Below are 17,330 nucleotides of genomic sequence, written 5' to 3'. Positions count from 1 at the left end.
AACAAATAACCCAGTTAAGAAATGGGCAGAAGACAAGAGTAGATACTTTTTCAAAAAAGATATCCAGATGATGGCTAACAGACATGTGAGAAGACGCTCAACATTACTCATCAGGGAAAATACAAACCAAAACCACGATGCGATCCCATCTCACATTTGACAGGATGGCTAAAATTAACAAAAGAAACAGCAGGTGTTGGTGAGGATGTAGAGAAGGGGGAACCCTTTTGTACCCTTAGTGAGAATCCAAACTGGGGCAGTCACTCTGGAGAACAATATGAAGTTTCCTCAAAATGTTAAAAATAGAACTACCCTACAATCCTGCAATTGTGCTACTACATATTTACCAAAAGGACACAAAAATACAAATTCAGATGGGTATATCCACCCTGATGTTTATAGCAGCATTATCAATAATAGCCAGACTTTGGGAGAGAGCCCAAATGTCCACTGACTGAACTGATGAAGATGTGGTTGAAAAACAACCATTTTATATATATATATATATATATATATTTTCATCCATCATTTGCAATGACTTAGATGGAGCTAGAGTGTATTATGCTAAGTGAAATAATTCAGTCATAGAATGACAAATACCATATGAACATATAGGAAGGGAGAAAAGAAAAAGGAGAGAGGGAAGTAACTCTTAACAATAAAGAACAAACTGAGGGATGATGGAGGGAGATGAGTGGGGTTTGGGCTAGATGGGTGATGGGTATTAAGTAGGGCACTTGTTATGATGAGCCCTGAGTGTTGTGTTTGAGTGATGAATCACTGAACTCTATTCCAGAAACCAATGTTGCACTGTATGTTAACTATCTAAAATTTAAATTAAAAATATAATAATAATAGGGGCAATAAACCAATATATTAAAAACATAATTTACTATGAATGAAAAAAGTTGGCTTTCTAAAGTTTGATATTTTAAAATGTATCAAGTACAATGCTATTGTTATACATTTAAAATAGCTAGGGAAAATAGTACTAATGTAAAAAGAAACTGTATCTTTTTTTTTTTAAAGATTTTATTTATTTGAGAGAGGGAGAGAGAGCATGAGAGGGGAGAATGTCAGAGGGAGAAGAAGACTCCCCGCAGAGCTGGGAGCCTGATATGGGACTCGATCCCAGGACTCCGGGATCTTGACCCAAGCTGAAGGCAGTGGCTTAACCAACTGAGTCACCCAGGCACCCAATACTGTATCTTTTATTCAATATTTTGAAATTACCATTGGGCTTCTACTGAATACACTAAACTGCATGCAGGTAGGTAAAAATTTGTCTTAATTATAGTTAGGAGCATCACCCCAAATCCTAGAAGCCAGATTCTTACAAGTACAGTTACTACTTTTGGGGGGAATTTTAACAAACAAAATGATGCTTTGTGTTGTTAAATGATGTTAATGATTTAAAATCATTATGATGTTAAACTTATTAGAGAATTAAAAAAATGGTTTTCTTTCATTTCATCTCACTTAAAATTTTTTATGTATCTGTTTGCCCTGGGTCAAAGGCTACTAGGGAAATAGTTCAAACTGATAACTGTTTTATGATGGTTTTCATCTTTCTCTTGGATTAAGGTTACAAATTCTCAGAAGTCCTCTTTGCCCCTTGGTCCATTGTCTAGTCTAATGGGCTTGATGGGCTAGGGGAGAGATGTGGCCCCTTAAGGGCCACTGAGTGTTGGAAAGCATGACTTTGGCAGAGCCAAAGAAAGGAGTGGTTTGTGTTTGTTATGCTAAACTAAAAAATAGAATCATAATTTGAATTAAGAATCTTAAGTAGCCTTGCTTTTAGAGTAGTTAGGCTTACTTCTTGAGTTCATTCATTTTAGAAATGACTTTTCAGAAGATGCTAAGAAAATCCTCAACCCTCTCCAAAAATTGATTAGGAAAAAAAATCTAGATGGTCCAAAGAAGTTACTTCCTTCTGGTTTTGAAGGTATTCACATCCTATATGAAAAAGGTATAGTGTCTGTAATGCTGAATGATCACAGACAATGTCTGTATGCTAGTCTGAAAAGAGAGTGCCCTGGGTCTCAGTATAGACCAAACAGAATTCCAAAAGTATTCCAGTAATTTTAAATGTCATGGTTTCATTTTGTAATGGTTTGTTTCAACATTGTCTTTCTTATCGTCTTTGGCATTAATGGTTGTTTTATGTGATTTAGAGATTTCTTTCTATTTTGAAATAACTTTGTAATCCTTCCTTTATAAGTATCATTCCTTGTTTAAAACATTACCTTTATGGGGCGCCTGGGTGGCTCAGTGGATTAAAGCCGCTGCCTTCGGCTCAGGTCATGAACTCAGTGTCCTGGGATCGAGCCCTGCATCGGGCCCTCTGCTCAGCGGGGAGCCTGCTTCCCCCTCTGTTTCTGCCTGCCTCTCTGCCTACTTGTGATCTCTCTCTCTGTCAAATAAAATAAATAAAATCTTAAAAAAAAAAACCAAAAAAAAACATTACCTTTATTTGTTAGTGGACTTTTTCAAATACCCACTTCTTCATAACAGAGAGACCCAGGAGAGATTCTCTGTTCTTTGGAGTTTAAAAAGCAAAGACTATAGGATAAAGAGAGAAATGACCCAAGGAACTCTAACTGATGTCCTACTCCTGTAACACCATCGGGCAACACAATTCTCTGGGTGGCACTGGTGGTACAATTTATGGTGCAAATACAAATGAGCTTTTCAAGCTTTTGTTTTGTTTTGTTTTCCCCTGCCTGCTGCTATCATGTAGATTTTTGCCAGCACCATTTAGCAAACAGCATTTTGGCTAAACCTCAGATGGACTGATGTCTGATCACCTTGGAAAACTGAATATTCTCATTAATAGAGAGTTAAAAAAAAAAAAAAAAAACTTAAGTCTAAAGCTAACCTAAAACTGTTAACTATACTGGAATTAAAATTTAAAAACTTAATAAAATTTTAAAACACTTAGCCGAGAAATCCCTCCAATAGAATTCTGAGACAAAAGTTTTTGGAATGTATAAATATGGTCTTGTTTTGGATTAGGCATACATGTCTTATGAAATACAAAAGAACAGGTAGAGGGTTTGGAGTTCTCTGTATGCTCTCCCTTTCTCTTCCTCCCCTTTTCCTCTGGTTGAATCCTTCTCAATCCGTCTCTCTTAAGACCCGTATCATGCTGGAAATTCTTCTCTCCACACAGGGTTTGGTTCTACCTCTTGTGCCCTATCACAGGACCCTGTTCCTACTTCCTACTTAGTATGAATCACATAATCCAGGATGATCTCTTCATTTCAAATACTTATTTGTGTCTGCAAAGACCCTTTAACCAAATGATGTAACTTTCACAGGTTTTGGGGATTCAGATGTAGACCTCTCTTTTTAGAAGCCACCACTCTGCGGACAATGAAAGTCTCTATGAGAGTGAGAAAAGAAAATGTCTTTGTATAGGTTGGCTGTTGTAACCAAAATATTCTGGTGTTGCTGACCTTTAACAGATAAATTAGGTAATCACATCCACAGTCATTTTAGTTACCCCTCCCCCAATATATATGACATAGAATCTTCAATTCTTCTGGTCCTGTGTGTGTGTGTGTGTGTTTAGACTATTTATTTATTTGAGAGAGAGTTCAAGTGGGTAGAAGAGGGAGAAGCAGGCTCTCCCCTGAGTAGGGAGCCTGACATGGGTCTCAATCCCAGGACCCTGGGATCATGACCTGAGCCAAAGGCAGATGCTTAACTGAATGAGCCACCCAGGAGCCCCTCCTCGGGTTGTTTTATGGCACGGCCTGATAATCTACCAAATACAAATTCGGGTAAGTCTATTATTATTATTACTATTCCTCTTATATTACTAGTATTATTGGTAGTAGTACTTGTCACTGTTTTGAATCTCTGAAAGGAGAGTTAATCAGTACCTTGGTACAGGGCCCCTTAACAAGGGCCCCTTATCACGGGCCCCTTATCACGGGCCTATGCAAGTCCCCTTTCTTGTACACATGCTTCTTTGCATGTGTATGTTCCCTTCAATTCCTGTTCACTCATCCTTCCCTCCACAGATTACCATTGAAAGGTATTTGTGTAAGTCCTTTTGCTTGTGTGTATTGTAAGTTGTGTTGGTTTTTTTGTGAATGTATTTTTAATCATTAATCGGTGCTATGCTGAAATTATACTATTTCTTACCCTTTATGGGCCTGGGTATATTTTGGGGGTACTATGAACATAGGAACAGGACTTTTGCTCCTAGAATGAGGAGGGCTAGGAGTTATTTATATCTTTGTGTTTAATACATGAAATTGAATTCATTCCTTTAAACTTCAGCGCATTATTTGCCCAGGGACTAATGTTGGGATTCTGGGATAGCAGGAGAATAGAATGGGACTCCAAGTGCCTGGGGGGCAGGGGATGCTCAAAAAGGAGAGAGGAAAGCAACGGAAGGTGGGGGGGGTAGTCAAGAAACCCCCGCATTTTTCCTATAGTTGATTGGAGGTCTCTGGATTGAGTATCTTTTAAATGTCTTCGTCATGGCCACCCTGCAGTTGTAGGGTTAGCAGGTCAGTGATGGTGTTCAGGGCCCTCCTGTATTCATTACTTTTCCACAATGCCTGGTACATGCGGGTTTGCTTTCTGTCTACCAAGAAAACGTCTCCTTATTGTCCATTGTATACAATATCCCCATTTTCATTTCTGTCTTCACTCGTGCTGTTCTTATCTGACATGTGCCACTGTGTGGCTTAATGTCTCCCTCCTTTCCTTCAAAACACCAGCAGAAAAGGAGAGTGACAGCAAGAAAATACCCTGCAGGCCAGAGCCGCAGGCCAGAGCAGTCAGCCAACTGAAAGGACACTCACGGAGGGCTTGGCTGGGAAGTAGAAGTCGAACTCATCCAGCAGCAGGAGATCCTGTGCCCAGTTCTTGGGCCACGTATGCACAACAGAAAATCTCGGGAATTCCTAAATACAGGATTAGGTATGGCCTTTCTTCGCCATCACTTAGAACAGAGGAATTCACTGACGTGACTCAGCTAGACAACTGCAATGGGAAGCCTAGATATCCAGAGACTTAGGCTCTAGGGCCATCTTTGTAGTGAACCCACTCAACGACCTTTGCCAAGTCATTTAATTCTGTGGGGCTTTCCCACTCCTGGGTCTTTCATATGTTACCCCTGCTTTCTGGAATTCCCTGAGCTCCTTGACAGGCAAACTTTTACTCATCAGCGATACTCAGCTTGGTATCATCTTCTCTCTGAAATATCCTGTGACTGTCCCCGCCTACGCCTGAGCAGTAAGGTGCTGGTTTCTTTGTGCCCTGTCCTATGGTTATGTGACTGTCCCTGCCCCACTCTGCTCCCTGCCCTACTCCTAGTATTTTATACCATGAGCTCCTACTACTTCCTCTGTTTTTGCATAGAGGAAGTATGTAGCATATGGCTTGATACTCAGTGCATGTTTGTAGAGCATAATGAACTTTGTCTTCACGTCCTTTTGCATGTTATATGAGCGAGTTGGGCAAGATGGTGGTTTTCAAATGTTTAAAAAGTGGGTGGACGGGTTTTCTCGTTTAAAAATTTTTAAGGGAAGGACTGATGTGTTATGGAGAAAGAGAGGAAGGCACTCTATTTGAAATAAGAATGGGATTCCAGAAACCTGTCCACTTGACCTCTTCTCTTCGAGAAAGCACTAGGAGGTGGAGAAATACAGTTAAAACAAATTGGCCTAGAATCACAGTTACTCATTTCCCTTGCAGCTATAAAAATGTAATTCTGTGAAAGATACTCTTTCAAGTTGCAACAAATTTTTTATGTGAACATTTTTGGGTGAAATTTTTCCTGAAATATAAAAATACTAACCTGCTTCCATAAGAAACAGAATGCAGTACTAATTTAACGGAATCTTCCTTAATGACCTAGACCTCGTTAGAAACATTCACTTTCACTGGGCTGAATTCACAAAGGCACCAGTATGACGTGTTTATTTTCCTGTATCTTCCCTGTCTGTCATCTACCATTTCTTCTGCTGTCATTTTTTTCTGACCTAATAGCTCCCTTAGCTAATGTCTTTTTCTCAAAGCCCCTATGTCCTAAATTTTTTGTGAGCTAAGACAATAGAAAATAAAGTTTGTTTAGAGGTCTGTGTTCACACACAAAAAAATGAGTAGGATTTGAGAAAATTGATGGCCATTGTGTTGGCACGATGGGAAGGTCATGAAGGTTATTTTTGGTATTTAAGAGTCTTAGGGTGATTTCCTGGTTGCTATGTCCCTGGGTTTTGGGTTTGCTAAAGTCACACTTCCACATGAATGAGTTAGGTCTATATCTTTTCTAGAAAAACTACCAAAGACCTTGGTACAATCTGGGAATGACTGACTTTAAATGATTAAAGTATATAAGCCTTTTTCCCCCCCACAAAACAAATAATAGACTTTTTTTAGTATGAACCTCTAATGTATATTTATAAATGACATACAAGTGCTTTTTTACTAATGTTTTATATGCACTATAAAACATACTCAGAAATAGAAATTACAAATAACAAAAGAAAAATATAAATGCTCAAATTAAAATACTTTCTCATTATTCTCTCACATTCCAGAGACTTGTCTTGTGCACCCCCTGGGATCCATGCACAATGACCTATCCTGCTTGCAGAACTCTGGTTAAGCTTACTATGTGAGGGTAGTTACTCTGACTTGAGCTATGCCATTCAGTCTCTGCCCAACTGAAAACTAATTTAGCTGCTTTTCAAGACCGCAAATAAAAATTTTTAGCAACCAAGCCTAACATGTGGCAATGTAGCATATAGTAGGTGCACAATAAACGTTTGAATGTTGAACAAATGGTGAAGGTTAAGTAGTCCATAAGGATGCTTTATAAACTCATTTGATTAGTTCATTTTATCTGCTTAGGTCATGACCGACTTCTCTGACAACGTGTTCACATATTCTATCACTAGTGTGTGTATCACCAAGCAGAAATGGTTGCAATACACATTGGGATTTTAAAGAAGGTAGAGGGCTTTGAGCCAGGACTAGAGCACTTAATTGTAATGGGAGGCCCGACCCGGGATAGTTTCCACCCATCGAGATCATTATAGTACGAGGCGTGGCAAAACCTGATTGAACGAACACGATGATGTGATGATACCCATGGACATCTGGGAGGGTGGGTGTACACTAATCAGTAGTAACTAAATAATGGTGATTCTCAAGCTAGAGAGAGAACAGTATGATGACCTTGGGAAGCCTATAGAGAAAAGGAGAGAGGCCAGTGAGGACACGCTTGTATTGAGTATCAGGGCATAGCTGTGTCTTAGGCCTTCTGCCCTTACATGACATGTTCATCTTGGGTGCTCATAATTTCTAGCCAGTGAAGTACCATCTATCTGCTTATATTCCCAGCTCCTATCCAGCAACCTTCCAGATGCTTCCAGTTAGCTCTCTTGCTAACTCTCTTGCTAGCTCTCTAGCTCTCAGACACCACGTGATCTGCATGATTAATTCATCAGATTTTCCCAAACCTGTTTTTCCTAGATGTTTCGATCTCTGTGGGTGGTATTGCCACTCTCCAACTAGACTCAGAAAGCTGGAAGTCACCTTTGATTCCTCTAACTTCCTACCTTATATCTCTATTTGGTTTCACTGCCAGCATCATCCCTTGCCCCCTTTTGGACTCCCGAACTCTAGTCTCAGTGCCATTGGACTTACATTGACCGTTGTCAGTTCTCCACAGATGCTTGGCTGTCCTCCACTCTCTGGCCTGCCACTCTCATGGCTCCTTCTACCTGGGGCAGTCTGTTTCTCTTCTTTTCACTTTCTCCTTCTGGTCTCAGCAGAGACGCAATTTTTTCGAGGAACTTTCTCTTGGTTCCTAGACCAGACTGTATCTCCCTGCTAGGTTACTATCCTAGCACCCCAAAACTTCCCTTGCCATGCTTCTTAGCGAATCTGTTGTCAAGGGGTTGCGTAACCATACTTTTTCAAGGCTGTGAAATCCATGGGCAGTGGTCCCACTTATCATCTTCATTGCTATGTCCCCGGCACCCACCACAGCGCCTTCTGCCTCCAAACATATTTGTTGAATAGAAGAATGAGAGAATGAGGGCGTGGAGTGCTGCTCATCAGCAAGGGACGGGGTAATTGGGAAGCTTGGGGAACACTTAGGAGCCCACACTTAATTTCTGGTCTATCGGATGCCACCTTTATACCTTGCAGAGGGAAGACTTGTATCTGCCTAAACAACTGAGATAATCTGCTTTATAGTCAGATAGGTCTGAGTTCTAAATTTTAGCAATGAAATCCTGGCAAGTTAGTGGTAGAGCCAATGTAAAAATTCATTGAGAAAGTTTGTGTAAAGTACATGCATGGTTACCTGGTATGTTGATGTGGCCGTTGTGTGATCTTGCTGTCATACCATGCTCCGTGTAACCCATCAAAATGCTTCTGCTGTCTAATAACAGTTAACACTTTGGAGCACCTGTCTTCCTATCTGACGTTCTTCCAAATGCTATAAGAGAATTATCTTTTTATAGTTTTAATTTCTATTTTAATTATTTTATAATTATTTTAATAATTATCCCACTAGCCCTTCTGGGACTCTGTAAAGAGTTTCTCTTGCCATCCTTATTTTATGAGGCCACCAAAGCCGAGAGAGAGTTTGACTAAGATGCCCAAAGTCACACAGCTGAACAAGATACAGCATTTGACCATCAAGGTGATTGTACAACATAGCCTCTCATTTATTCTTTATATTTTTATTTAATTTTATTTCTTTCCCGTTAAGAAGATGTTTAAATTCAAGGATTGACTCACATATGTGCAACACTAAGTACTCTGCAAAATTACCAAATACTTATCACTGATTGTGACTTTCCAGAAGAGTGGTATAACTTCTTTATATTCATGGACATTACCATCTTTGTGAGGCGATCAGAAAAAAAAAGGGGGGGGGCAAAGGAAATAGTAAGAAAGGGCTAAAACAGAATCTTTCAGAGTGGTTACTTTCTTCCTGTTTCTTTGATTGCAGATAACTGTGCACTATACAGTGATGCTTTGTAAATGTTCGTTCTTGCGTGATAATGCAGTGATCCTCAGAACTGATCTGCTTCCGTCAAGTAGATTCCTGAGTCCAGGCCCCTGTACACGTTTTCAGGAAAGTGAAGGCACTTCTATGCACACCATACCTGAAACCTCTACACTAAAGATAGAAGAAAAAAAAATGTGTTAGTCCTAAGTCATTAGGGAAAATGTCATTTGTTTTTTGGTAAGTATAGTCTGAATAACTGTCATCAGAAACTTGAAAGACTGTGTTTTTTAGATTTAATTGAACGTTTGGTTGCACTGACTCTAAAGAAGTAGATCTTCTCAATTAGTTGGACTCAATTCCAGTTTTTTTTTTTTAAGAAATGAAATTCCTGAGATATTATGAATGATAGACCTAGAAAGATCTATCCAGTGCACATTTTCTTCCTTTTTTTGGTAACATGGCTGTGATTCCTCTCTTGTCCTAGAGATCTGAAGAATGAGTTTGTTCTACCGTTTTACAAATGAATTCTGCATTTCACTTACAATGAATGAAAAAAAAGAGCACAGTTTATGTGAATGTATTATTAAAATACTTTATATCTGCAAATTACTTTGTACTTGTATTCTAGGCTTGTCAGATTAAGCTACAATCAGAACGTCTGAGAGTTCCTTGGCTTTTGACTTCCGACCACAAGTTTATCTCGCCACAGAAGCCATTCAGGGTGTCGTAGTCCTGGCTTGGGGCCCTGGGTTGCAGTGTCCTCTGTGGCATCTGTCTTGTCAGCCTGGATGCCTCTCCTGGCTTCAAGCACGTGCAACTGGTTTTATGGAGCTAGGATCCTTTTTGACCAAGATCAAGCCTTGAAAAAGAGAATAAAGGTAACTTAAGAGGCACAGAGTAAGAATTTAAACACTGCTAAGGGGCACAGTTTCAAAACCACACTTCTGCTATCCCACCTGTAAAATTCGATAAATATTTGTACTCTTTTTGGTTTTGCATTGTCCACCCTAAAGGTTTCTCCTTCACTGATATAGTTCCCAGAGCTTCAGTAGGTCTGGGACAGGACTGGGAAGAAAGGCTGGGAGAGAGAGCTTGGGGTGAGTATGGCCAGGAAGATGCCAGGGCAGCCAGGGACCAGCCGACTCTCTCCTTTCTCCCAGCCCTTAGAAGAACCCCTAGCTCTGAGCCAGCCCATTCAGGCTTTGGCCTCCTGACCCAGAGGGCTAGGGCGGGAAGGGAACCCACATTGTACCGCCCCCGGGCTCGGGCCACCCGCCAAGAGTTCGAGGCCGCCTGATCCGGATATGATGAAAAAGAGCAACAGAGGGAAAAGTGTTTCAGGAGTGGAGGGGTGGAGGACCGGGGAAAAGGGAGGCAGAAGGGGAACAGTCCCCCTCGGCGGGGAACGGGCCGGACTGAGCTGGCTGGAAAGAGGGGGCGGAGAGCTCGGAGTCAGAGGAACGGCCGCTGGCGCAGTTGCCGCCACTGCAGTGTCTGGGCTGAGCCGGAGGGAGGCGGGGAGGGACGCGCCGGGGCGGCCGCCAGTGCTGCCAGGCCGCTGGGGCAAGATGCCGCCGCGGCCAGAGCTTTGCTAACTTTCTGGGCGGAAGAGGAGGAGGAAGACGGGGCTTTGAGAGAGTTGGGGGGATGCTGAGGTAGGTGGTGGTCGGCCGGGCCAGGAGGAGGAGGAGGAGGGGTTTGGTCCCCTTCCCCAGGCTTCCAAACCCAGTCTCCCTTCCCCGCCCGCCTTCAGCGCCTCCCTCCCCCCCGCCCACCCCCACTGTCAACGTGCGGGGCAGCAGTTTTCCTCCCGGGTTTCAAATCAAAACTTCTCCGGGGTGGGGTTTGGGGGAGGGAAGCGGAGGGGGAGGGAATGTCCCGTCGGGGTGGTGTGCTGGTCTCTAAAAACACTTTTTTTTTTTTTTTTTTTTTTTCCGCCAGAAGCAGTCAGTCCTCTGCGCCCAACACCTTAAGAGCCCTTCGGTCCGCCCCCGGGGCGGAGAGCTCGGCGGCAGCGCGGCGCGGGCTCCGTGGAGCGGCCCATGTCCGGCGCGGGTGAAGCCCTCGCTCCCGGGCCCCAGCGCGGCGCCGAGGCGGGCTGCGGCCGGCTGGGCGCCCCAGCCCAGGGTGAGTGCCTGCTTGCAAGTTGCAAGACACTTTGTCATTGTCGCATTTAAAAAAATCTGTTCACACGTTTACTGATCGGGGGCGGAGGGGTGGAGGTTGGTGCGGGGAGGACGGATTCTCACTTCGTAGTTGTGAACTTTTGCACAGTTACTGTGACTCAAACAAGTTCTCCAGGACTCCTGCCCCAGATCAACAACCGGAGAAGAGGGCGGGATCCGCTGGTCCTTCCACTCCCCCTTCCTTTGGTTGCGGGGCGTGGGGGGGTGGGGGAAGGGGATGACCTGACTGGTCTTTCTTACGCATATGCATTTTGGAGCCTAAGACTCAAATATGTGGGATCCCTCCCTCCCCTGCTTCGCTTCGGTTCTAGTGTCTTCATCAGATCCCGGTGTGCTGCTGCTCTCTGACCAAGTACGCGCTCTCTGCTCATCTTTCTGTTTCTTGTGGGCCACCCTGTGACTGGACTCCGTTGATGATCCAGGTGTCTGTGACCCACTGCTTGGGAATGACTCTCACAGATGTTTCAGTAACTGTGTTGTTTTGAAATAAACATGCTTTAAAACAAACACTTTCCAAGAATGAATTAGCTCCTCTGTGTTCTTCCAAAGTGTAAACACAGGCAACCTATAGAGAAACTAATCTTGTTTCTGGGAAACTTCCCTAAGAAGCTTATAAACAAGTCAGGCAGTATCTTTTTTCTCTTGAAGGTAACCTACTTCAGATCTTCCATGGCGACAGTGAACAAGGACCTTACTCTTCAGATGCATTTTCCTCTAAGCGTGGCTCTGATTTAAAAAGTTCTGATATTGATAGAAGCTAAATGTTCCAGATCTCAGAAACCTACTTTATACTCTTGATTTTAAGCATATCTGATAGCTTTTCTTTTCCTTTGACCATAATGTAGTGAGCTTCTTGGGATTTTGTTTTTATGTTTGCATTTGTGTTTGTAAAGGCAGCAGAAATGGAAAAGAAGAAGTTAATGTTGAACTCAGAAAAGGTTTTGCAGAAAACATCCATGACTAAATTAGAATGTTCTGGTATTCAGGGCTGTTAAATTGAATTATGTTTATCATTGCCTTTTGCTTCTAAACAGTGAGTCATTTTTTTCTGAAGAGCAAATAGAACGAATCAGAGAGCTAGAATGATCAACATATTTTCCCAGAAGCAGCCCACGTTCTTCACTCTGTATTGCCAACGTAGTCATTTTCCTGTTAGGCATGCCCTTCATAGTCTTATCGACTCATTGATGTTTATGTTCACACTTGAGCTGTTAATCACTCTTGTTAAATGATGCTTATGTCAAAATCCACATCAGATATACTACAAAAACAATTGATTTGACATAGTGATATCTACAGTGTCCAACTTTAATAATGCATCTTCAGAGTCAGAACTTGCAGTGGTACTAAATATACCTGTGCAAATGCAATGCTGTAGAATACCCCAGGATCTGGCATTAAGAAGTGGTCATCTAGAATGGCCTGAGGTGCAACTGACTGCATACAACACCCAACACCTACATTATCAGTGTGAAAACTCTTGGACTATATTGTACCTGAAAATTGGCTTATCCTTCACAACATAGTTATATGGTGCTTTTTTACTAGTTTATCTTTGACTCACAACATCCTTTAAACAGGCATCAATTTAATTGTAACCATAATACAATGTTGATCTTTTAAAAAAAGATTCTTGTTATAATACTGTGTCTCAAACAAGCAGATTTCATAAAGTGTATTGAAAGAAAAAAAAAAAAATTGAGCCAGTAGATAGAATAAGAGCTTCAAGATGCTGCCTTTCATGGTTAGGTTGGTTTTACTGGTAAAGACATTAGTGAAGAGAGCAGCTTTGCTCACAGAGCACTTAACTCTCAAGCTCTTGCTTGAGTTGTTTTATCCTCTTCCTTCTGTCCTTGGATTCTTTTATCATCCTTTCAGAAGAACAGTTTAATCGTTCTCTGGTAAATTGTAGGTGCTTAGTTAATGGAAACTTAATTTAAAATTTTTATATATTGAAATCAGTGAGAAGAATGGAGTGTTGTAGGAAAATTAGCTGAGAATACCTTTTCATGAGCGGGACATAGAAGGGCAAGTCTTAACTTGTAAACAAAGATACCTAGATGACAACATAAAACCTACACATTTATTACTGGATTATGAAGCGCTATCCATACTGCTAACTGAGGACCTATAATGTTCAAGTTACAAGACATTTTAGGGGGTCTGTAGTGAACTCACCATCAACTCTAGCGTTCCTTTCTCCATTCTTTCAGGTGGTTAGTTCGACCCCAAAGTGTAGCTCATTTTACTCATCAGCATTCAGAGTTAGGAAGGTTTTTCTTATTAAAAGCATAGTTCTCTTTTTTCAAAATTTCTACTCTTTTCCTGTGATTCTGGAAGGAAAATTCTATTGCTTTGAAAGCATTAAAAGTATTTTCTGTGTATTTTGAAAATTGTTACAGAGCAAGGACATAAGCTCATATGCTCCAGGCTGTGAGAGGGACCCAGGACCCAGGATGGATGTCAGAAGAGAGGGAGCAGCAGGGACTGTGGGCCGTAGGATGGCTCATGGGCCAGGAGGCTCTAGCTCATTGTTGCCATTTGGGCTAATATCTTCCAGTATTTCAAGAGACACTGGAAATACAGGTTTTTATGTATCATCTCTCCCTGTTTAAAAGTTGGCTATTGATTAAATACAATCTTTGTCCAGGCCAACAAACAACTACACTTTCAAGCTGGAAATGGCCTCTAGGCAACTGATCTGTTATCTCTGTTACAGAAAATAGCACGTAAACATCTATTTATAACTATGCAGAGAACCTGTATAAATGTCTTAGTAGGTGAAGGATGAGTAATACGTAAATCGTATTCATCATATATCATCCTTCACCTTAGTAGGTGAAGGATGAGTAAAATGTAATATCATTTTAAGAGAGAGTGGATCCTAATATGTTGTATGTTAATTAATTGAATTTAAATTTAAAAGATGTGGATGTTGTGTATGTGGTTCATCAAATTGTCATTTTTTTTTTTCTTTTTAGGATTAGACATCTTAAGATTCATTGTGTTATCAAAATAGAAAATATAAGTACTTACCTTTTGGTGCAGTAGTTACTAGAATCCATACAGCAGAAAGAGCTTTTTAATTAAGTACTTCACTCATACATTTGGGACTTGTAACCAGAAGGGTTTTTAGAAATAATTTTGTCCAACTTGCTCACTTTTTAGAAAGGTTGCCCAAATAATTTAAGTGACTCGGCCAAGGTCTCATGCAGTCAGTAGAAATCAGGGTAGGACCACAAATTGTGGAATATGTGTCATTGTGATAAATGTGGTTGAAGGAGAGAATCAATACAACTGTTTCCTACAGCTGGATGAATTAAAGATAATAGGCTTTGGATACTGTGAATCACTTGAGCCTGTTCCAGTCCCTGCCTCACGCCCCCACCCCCCACACGCCCTATTGCATTTGCCAAGACTTAGACTGTTGGACTGTGAGTGCTGGAATATACTTTAATGTGATAATGTGTGATTTAATGCACTCTTTTCTCTTGGGAGAGTCCTCTGAGACTATTAGGCAGACTTTTCATAGCAGGATGCAAAATGCCAGTGAAGTTAATTAAAAATAATTTAAAATAGAAGCTAGGGAGAAAATCTTTGAGTTGAAATTACATAAGAAGAGCTTCGACTTAGAAGATTAGCTGAGTTGTCAGGAGTTTATAGTGGCTAATCAGATTTCCTTTATGGGAAGCCTGTTTATTTCATTTTATGCAGTATATGCTTGTAATACCCATATTCTTCTATTTGTATCGTATTGTTTTATCCTTCTGGTTAAGGATGGCATTTCTCAAAGTGTGTCATCTTTGGATAGCTTCTGTCTCTGGTTCCAGTCGCCGATGACCGTGTTTCCAAGAGATATTTGGTAACATCTGGAGGCCTGTTTAGTAGACATGCAGGGAGTGGAGTGGGTCCTCCTGGGATCCAGTGGGTAGAAGCGAGGGTTAATGCAAAATATCTTAGAATGCACAGGACAGAACAGCCCCTTACAACAAAGAATTATCTGGCCTTATAATGTCAGTAGTGTTGAGATGCTATCCTGATCTCTTGAGGCAACTGACATTTTTGGTCCCCCTCTAGACTTAAAGTGTCCATTTCTAGGTGGAAGGCTCAAGAATCTTCACTTTTAACAGGCCCCAGGTACTCTTTATTTCTGGTTGGAAATCATTGTTTTAGAGTATTTTATCTGTAGAAGGACAAGTTATCATAGATTTCTAGTAAGTCTCTCTCTCTTTTTTAGTAGAAAGAATTCAGAAAGCTTTTAGAAAGTCTCTTTTTCAAGTTCCAAATTTTCAGTGCTATCACTCTGCATTACTGGTCTTCAGCATTTTTATTACCTACCCAGTTAATAAAAATAGTGCTGAGTATTCATCTTCAAAGAATTTTCTTAAATTTTGTTTACCACCATACAAATGTATCGTGTGTGAACGTTAGAAAAAAATACATAAATAAGGGTTGTAGGCAGATGAGATAAAAATAAGTGAAACAGATATTTTTATACTTTCTTCCACCACTTCAGCAGATAATTCTTGTCCTGCCGCCCTACACTGCTCTTTGGAGATCCCATGATTATGGAACAATGAGGCAAAGATTGCATAATTTGCATGTTAGTTGTGTTCCTTTGTGAGCTGGAGTTTTGGAATCTTGATCCTGTTTTGTAGAAACAGTGATCAATGGAATTTTGTTATGTGACAGGTACAGAGAGAAATAGACTGAATGAAATCAGGATCTCACAGAACGATGGGGAAATATATACATTCACCCATAACTATCATGCAAGGTAGACTGATAGGTGCTATAACAGATGTATGAAGGAAGTGGGAAGGCAGAACGTGGATGTGAGAAAGTATCTCTAGCTGGGGCATTTGGAAAAACCTCAAGGGAAACTTGATTTGAGCTGGATGAAGAACCATGATCACAGGACTCAGCTCTGTGAGATGGATGGTGGGAAGTAGAGCTTGGAGGGAATTACTACAGAATGCTAAGTACTTTGCTAAACCCATTGTATGGATTGTAGGAAGAAAGCAAGAGTGGAATAAGGTTGAGAAGCAAACTGAGGTGATTTTGAGGATGGCCCTAATTCTCCATGGAAGTGTTTGAATATCCTTAACTGTGAACAGTGGTGAGCCATTAAAAGTTCTTGAGAAAGGGAAGGACAGGACCACGGTGGTTATTTTTAGGAAAATAAATGGGGTGGCAGTACAAATGATGGTGTTGGTGGGAGGGGCAAGAGTGAAGGTAGTGATTATCCAGGAAGCTATTATTGTCACCTGACAAAAGAGGACGTAGGGCAGAATGAGTAGGAGTACAATTGAGAAAATTAGTTTAAGAACATAGCAAAAGTAGGATAGAGTTCTACCTATATAGATATGAGAGCCCCTGGAGGGCTTTTGATTTTTACTTATCATCTGTGACTCCTAAAGCACAGTGTCCAAATTCTGCTGAATTCAATTGATATAATTGGGCAACATATTTAATATGGGAGATGCTGGAAAGGTAAAAATTTAAGGTAATCCACAGGTTTGCCTTTTTGGCCTGAGCAACAACATAGGAAGAGCTGTTGAGTCATCTTTTAATCCCGTTGGCTCCTGAAACTTATCCCTTGACATGAGACCCAATAAACAATGGAAAAGTAGAACTTGTACCTAGGAGAATGGTGAGGGTCAGGCCCCTAGGCTAAAAGTTCACCATCAGGTAGCTGATGGATGGGCACAAGAATGAGAGAGAGGACTGAGGGGCAGACTGAGGTATGGGCACTCTTACGGAGGAGAAGGAAAAGAATGCAGAAAGAGAGACTATAAGGAGTGGTCACAGAAGCATTAGAGGTTTAGTGGTCGTAGAAGATGAACGAAAATTGCAGTCTGGTGAGGGAGAAGTATGGTGTATAGAAGGTTTCTGTTGGATGGGTAGATTTTGAGCATGCTCACCACATGCTAATGGAAAGAAATTTAGAGGATAGAGAGATTGAAGATGAAAGTGTATGGAGCATAGTGATGGTGTGGGTGTGTGTAATTGAAAGAGTAAAATTCTGGGACCGAATGGCATGGAGACCAGTCTTAGGAAAGTAGAGAATATTCCCTTTTCAGATGGGTATGGGAGAAAATGATGAATGATAATCTAGAGAAAGTTTGATAGGAAAAAGAGATCCTGGGAGGCCT

At 41.1% G+C, this 17,330-nt stretch overlaps 1 protein-coding gene across 1 annotated transcript in view; it reads left to right on the top strand.

The window, feature by feature from the left end:
- The first annotated feature begins 10,934 nt into the window (after window positions 1-10,934).
- MDFIC (MyoD family inhibitor domain containing) overlaps window positions 10,935-17,330 on the top strand; it is a 91,020-nt gene continuing 84,624 nt past the window's right edge. Inside the window, exon 1 of the mRNA XM_059396533.1 lies at window positions 10,935-11,116. Within this exon, the coding sequence (XP_059252516.1) occupies window positions 11,032-11,116 (85 nt within the window). The 5' untranslated portion in view covers window positions 10,935-11,031. The remainder of the gene's footprint in view (window positions 11,117-17,330) is intronic.

This window comes from Mustela nigripes, chromosome 4, assembly GCF_022355385.1.
Source record: "Mustela nigripes isolate SB6536 chromosome 4, MUSNIG.SB6536, whole genome shotgun sequence".
In the NCBI taxonomy this organism is placed as follows: Eukaryota; Metazoa; Chordata; class Mammalia; order Carnivora; family Mustelidae; genus Mustela; species Mustela nigripes.
This window is presented reverse-complemented; position numbering and strand designations above follow the sequence as displayed.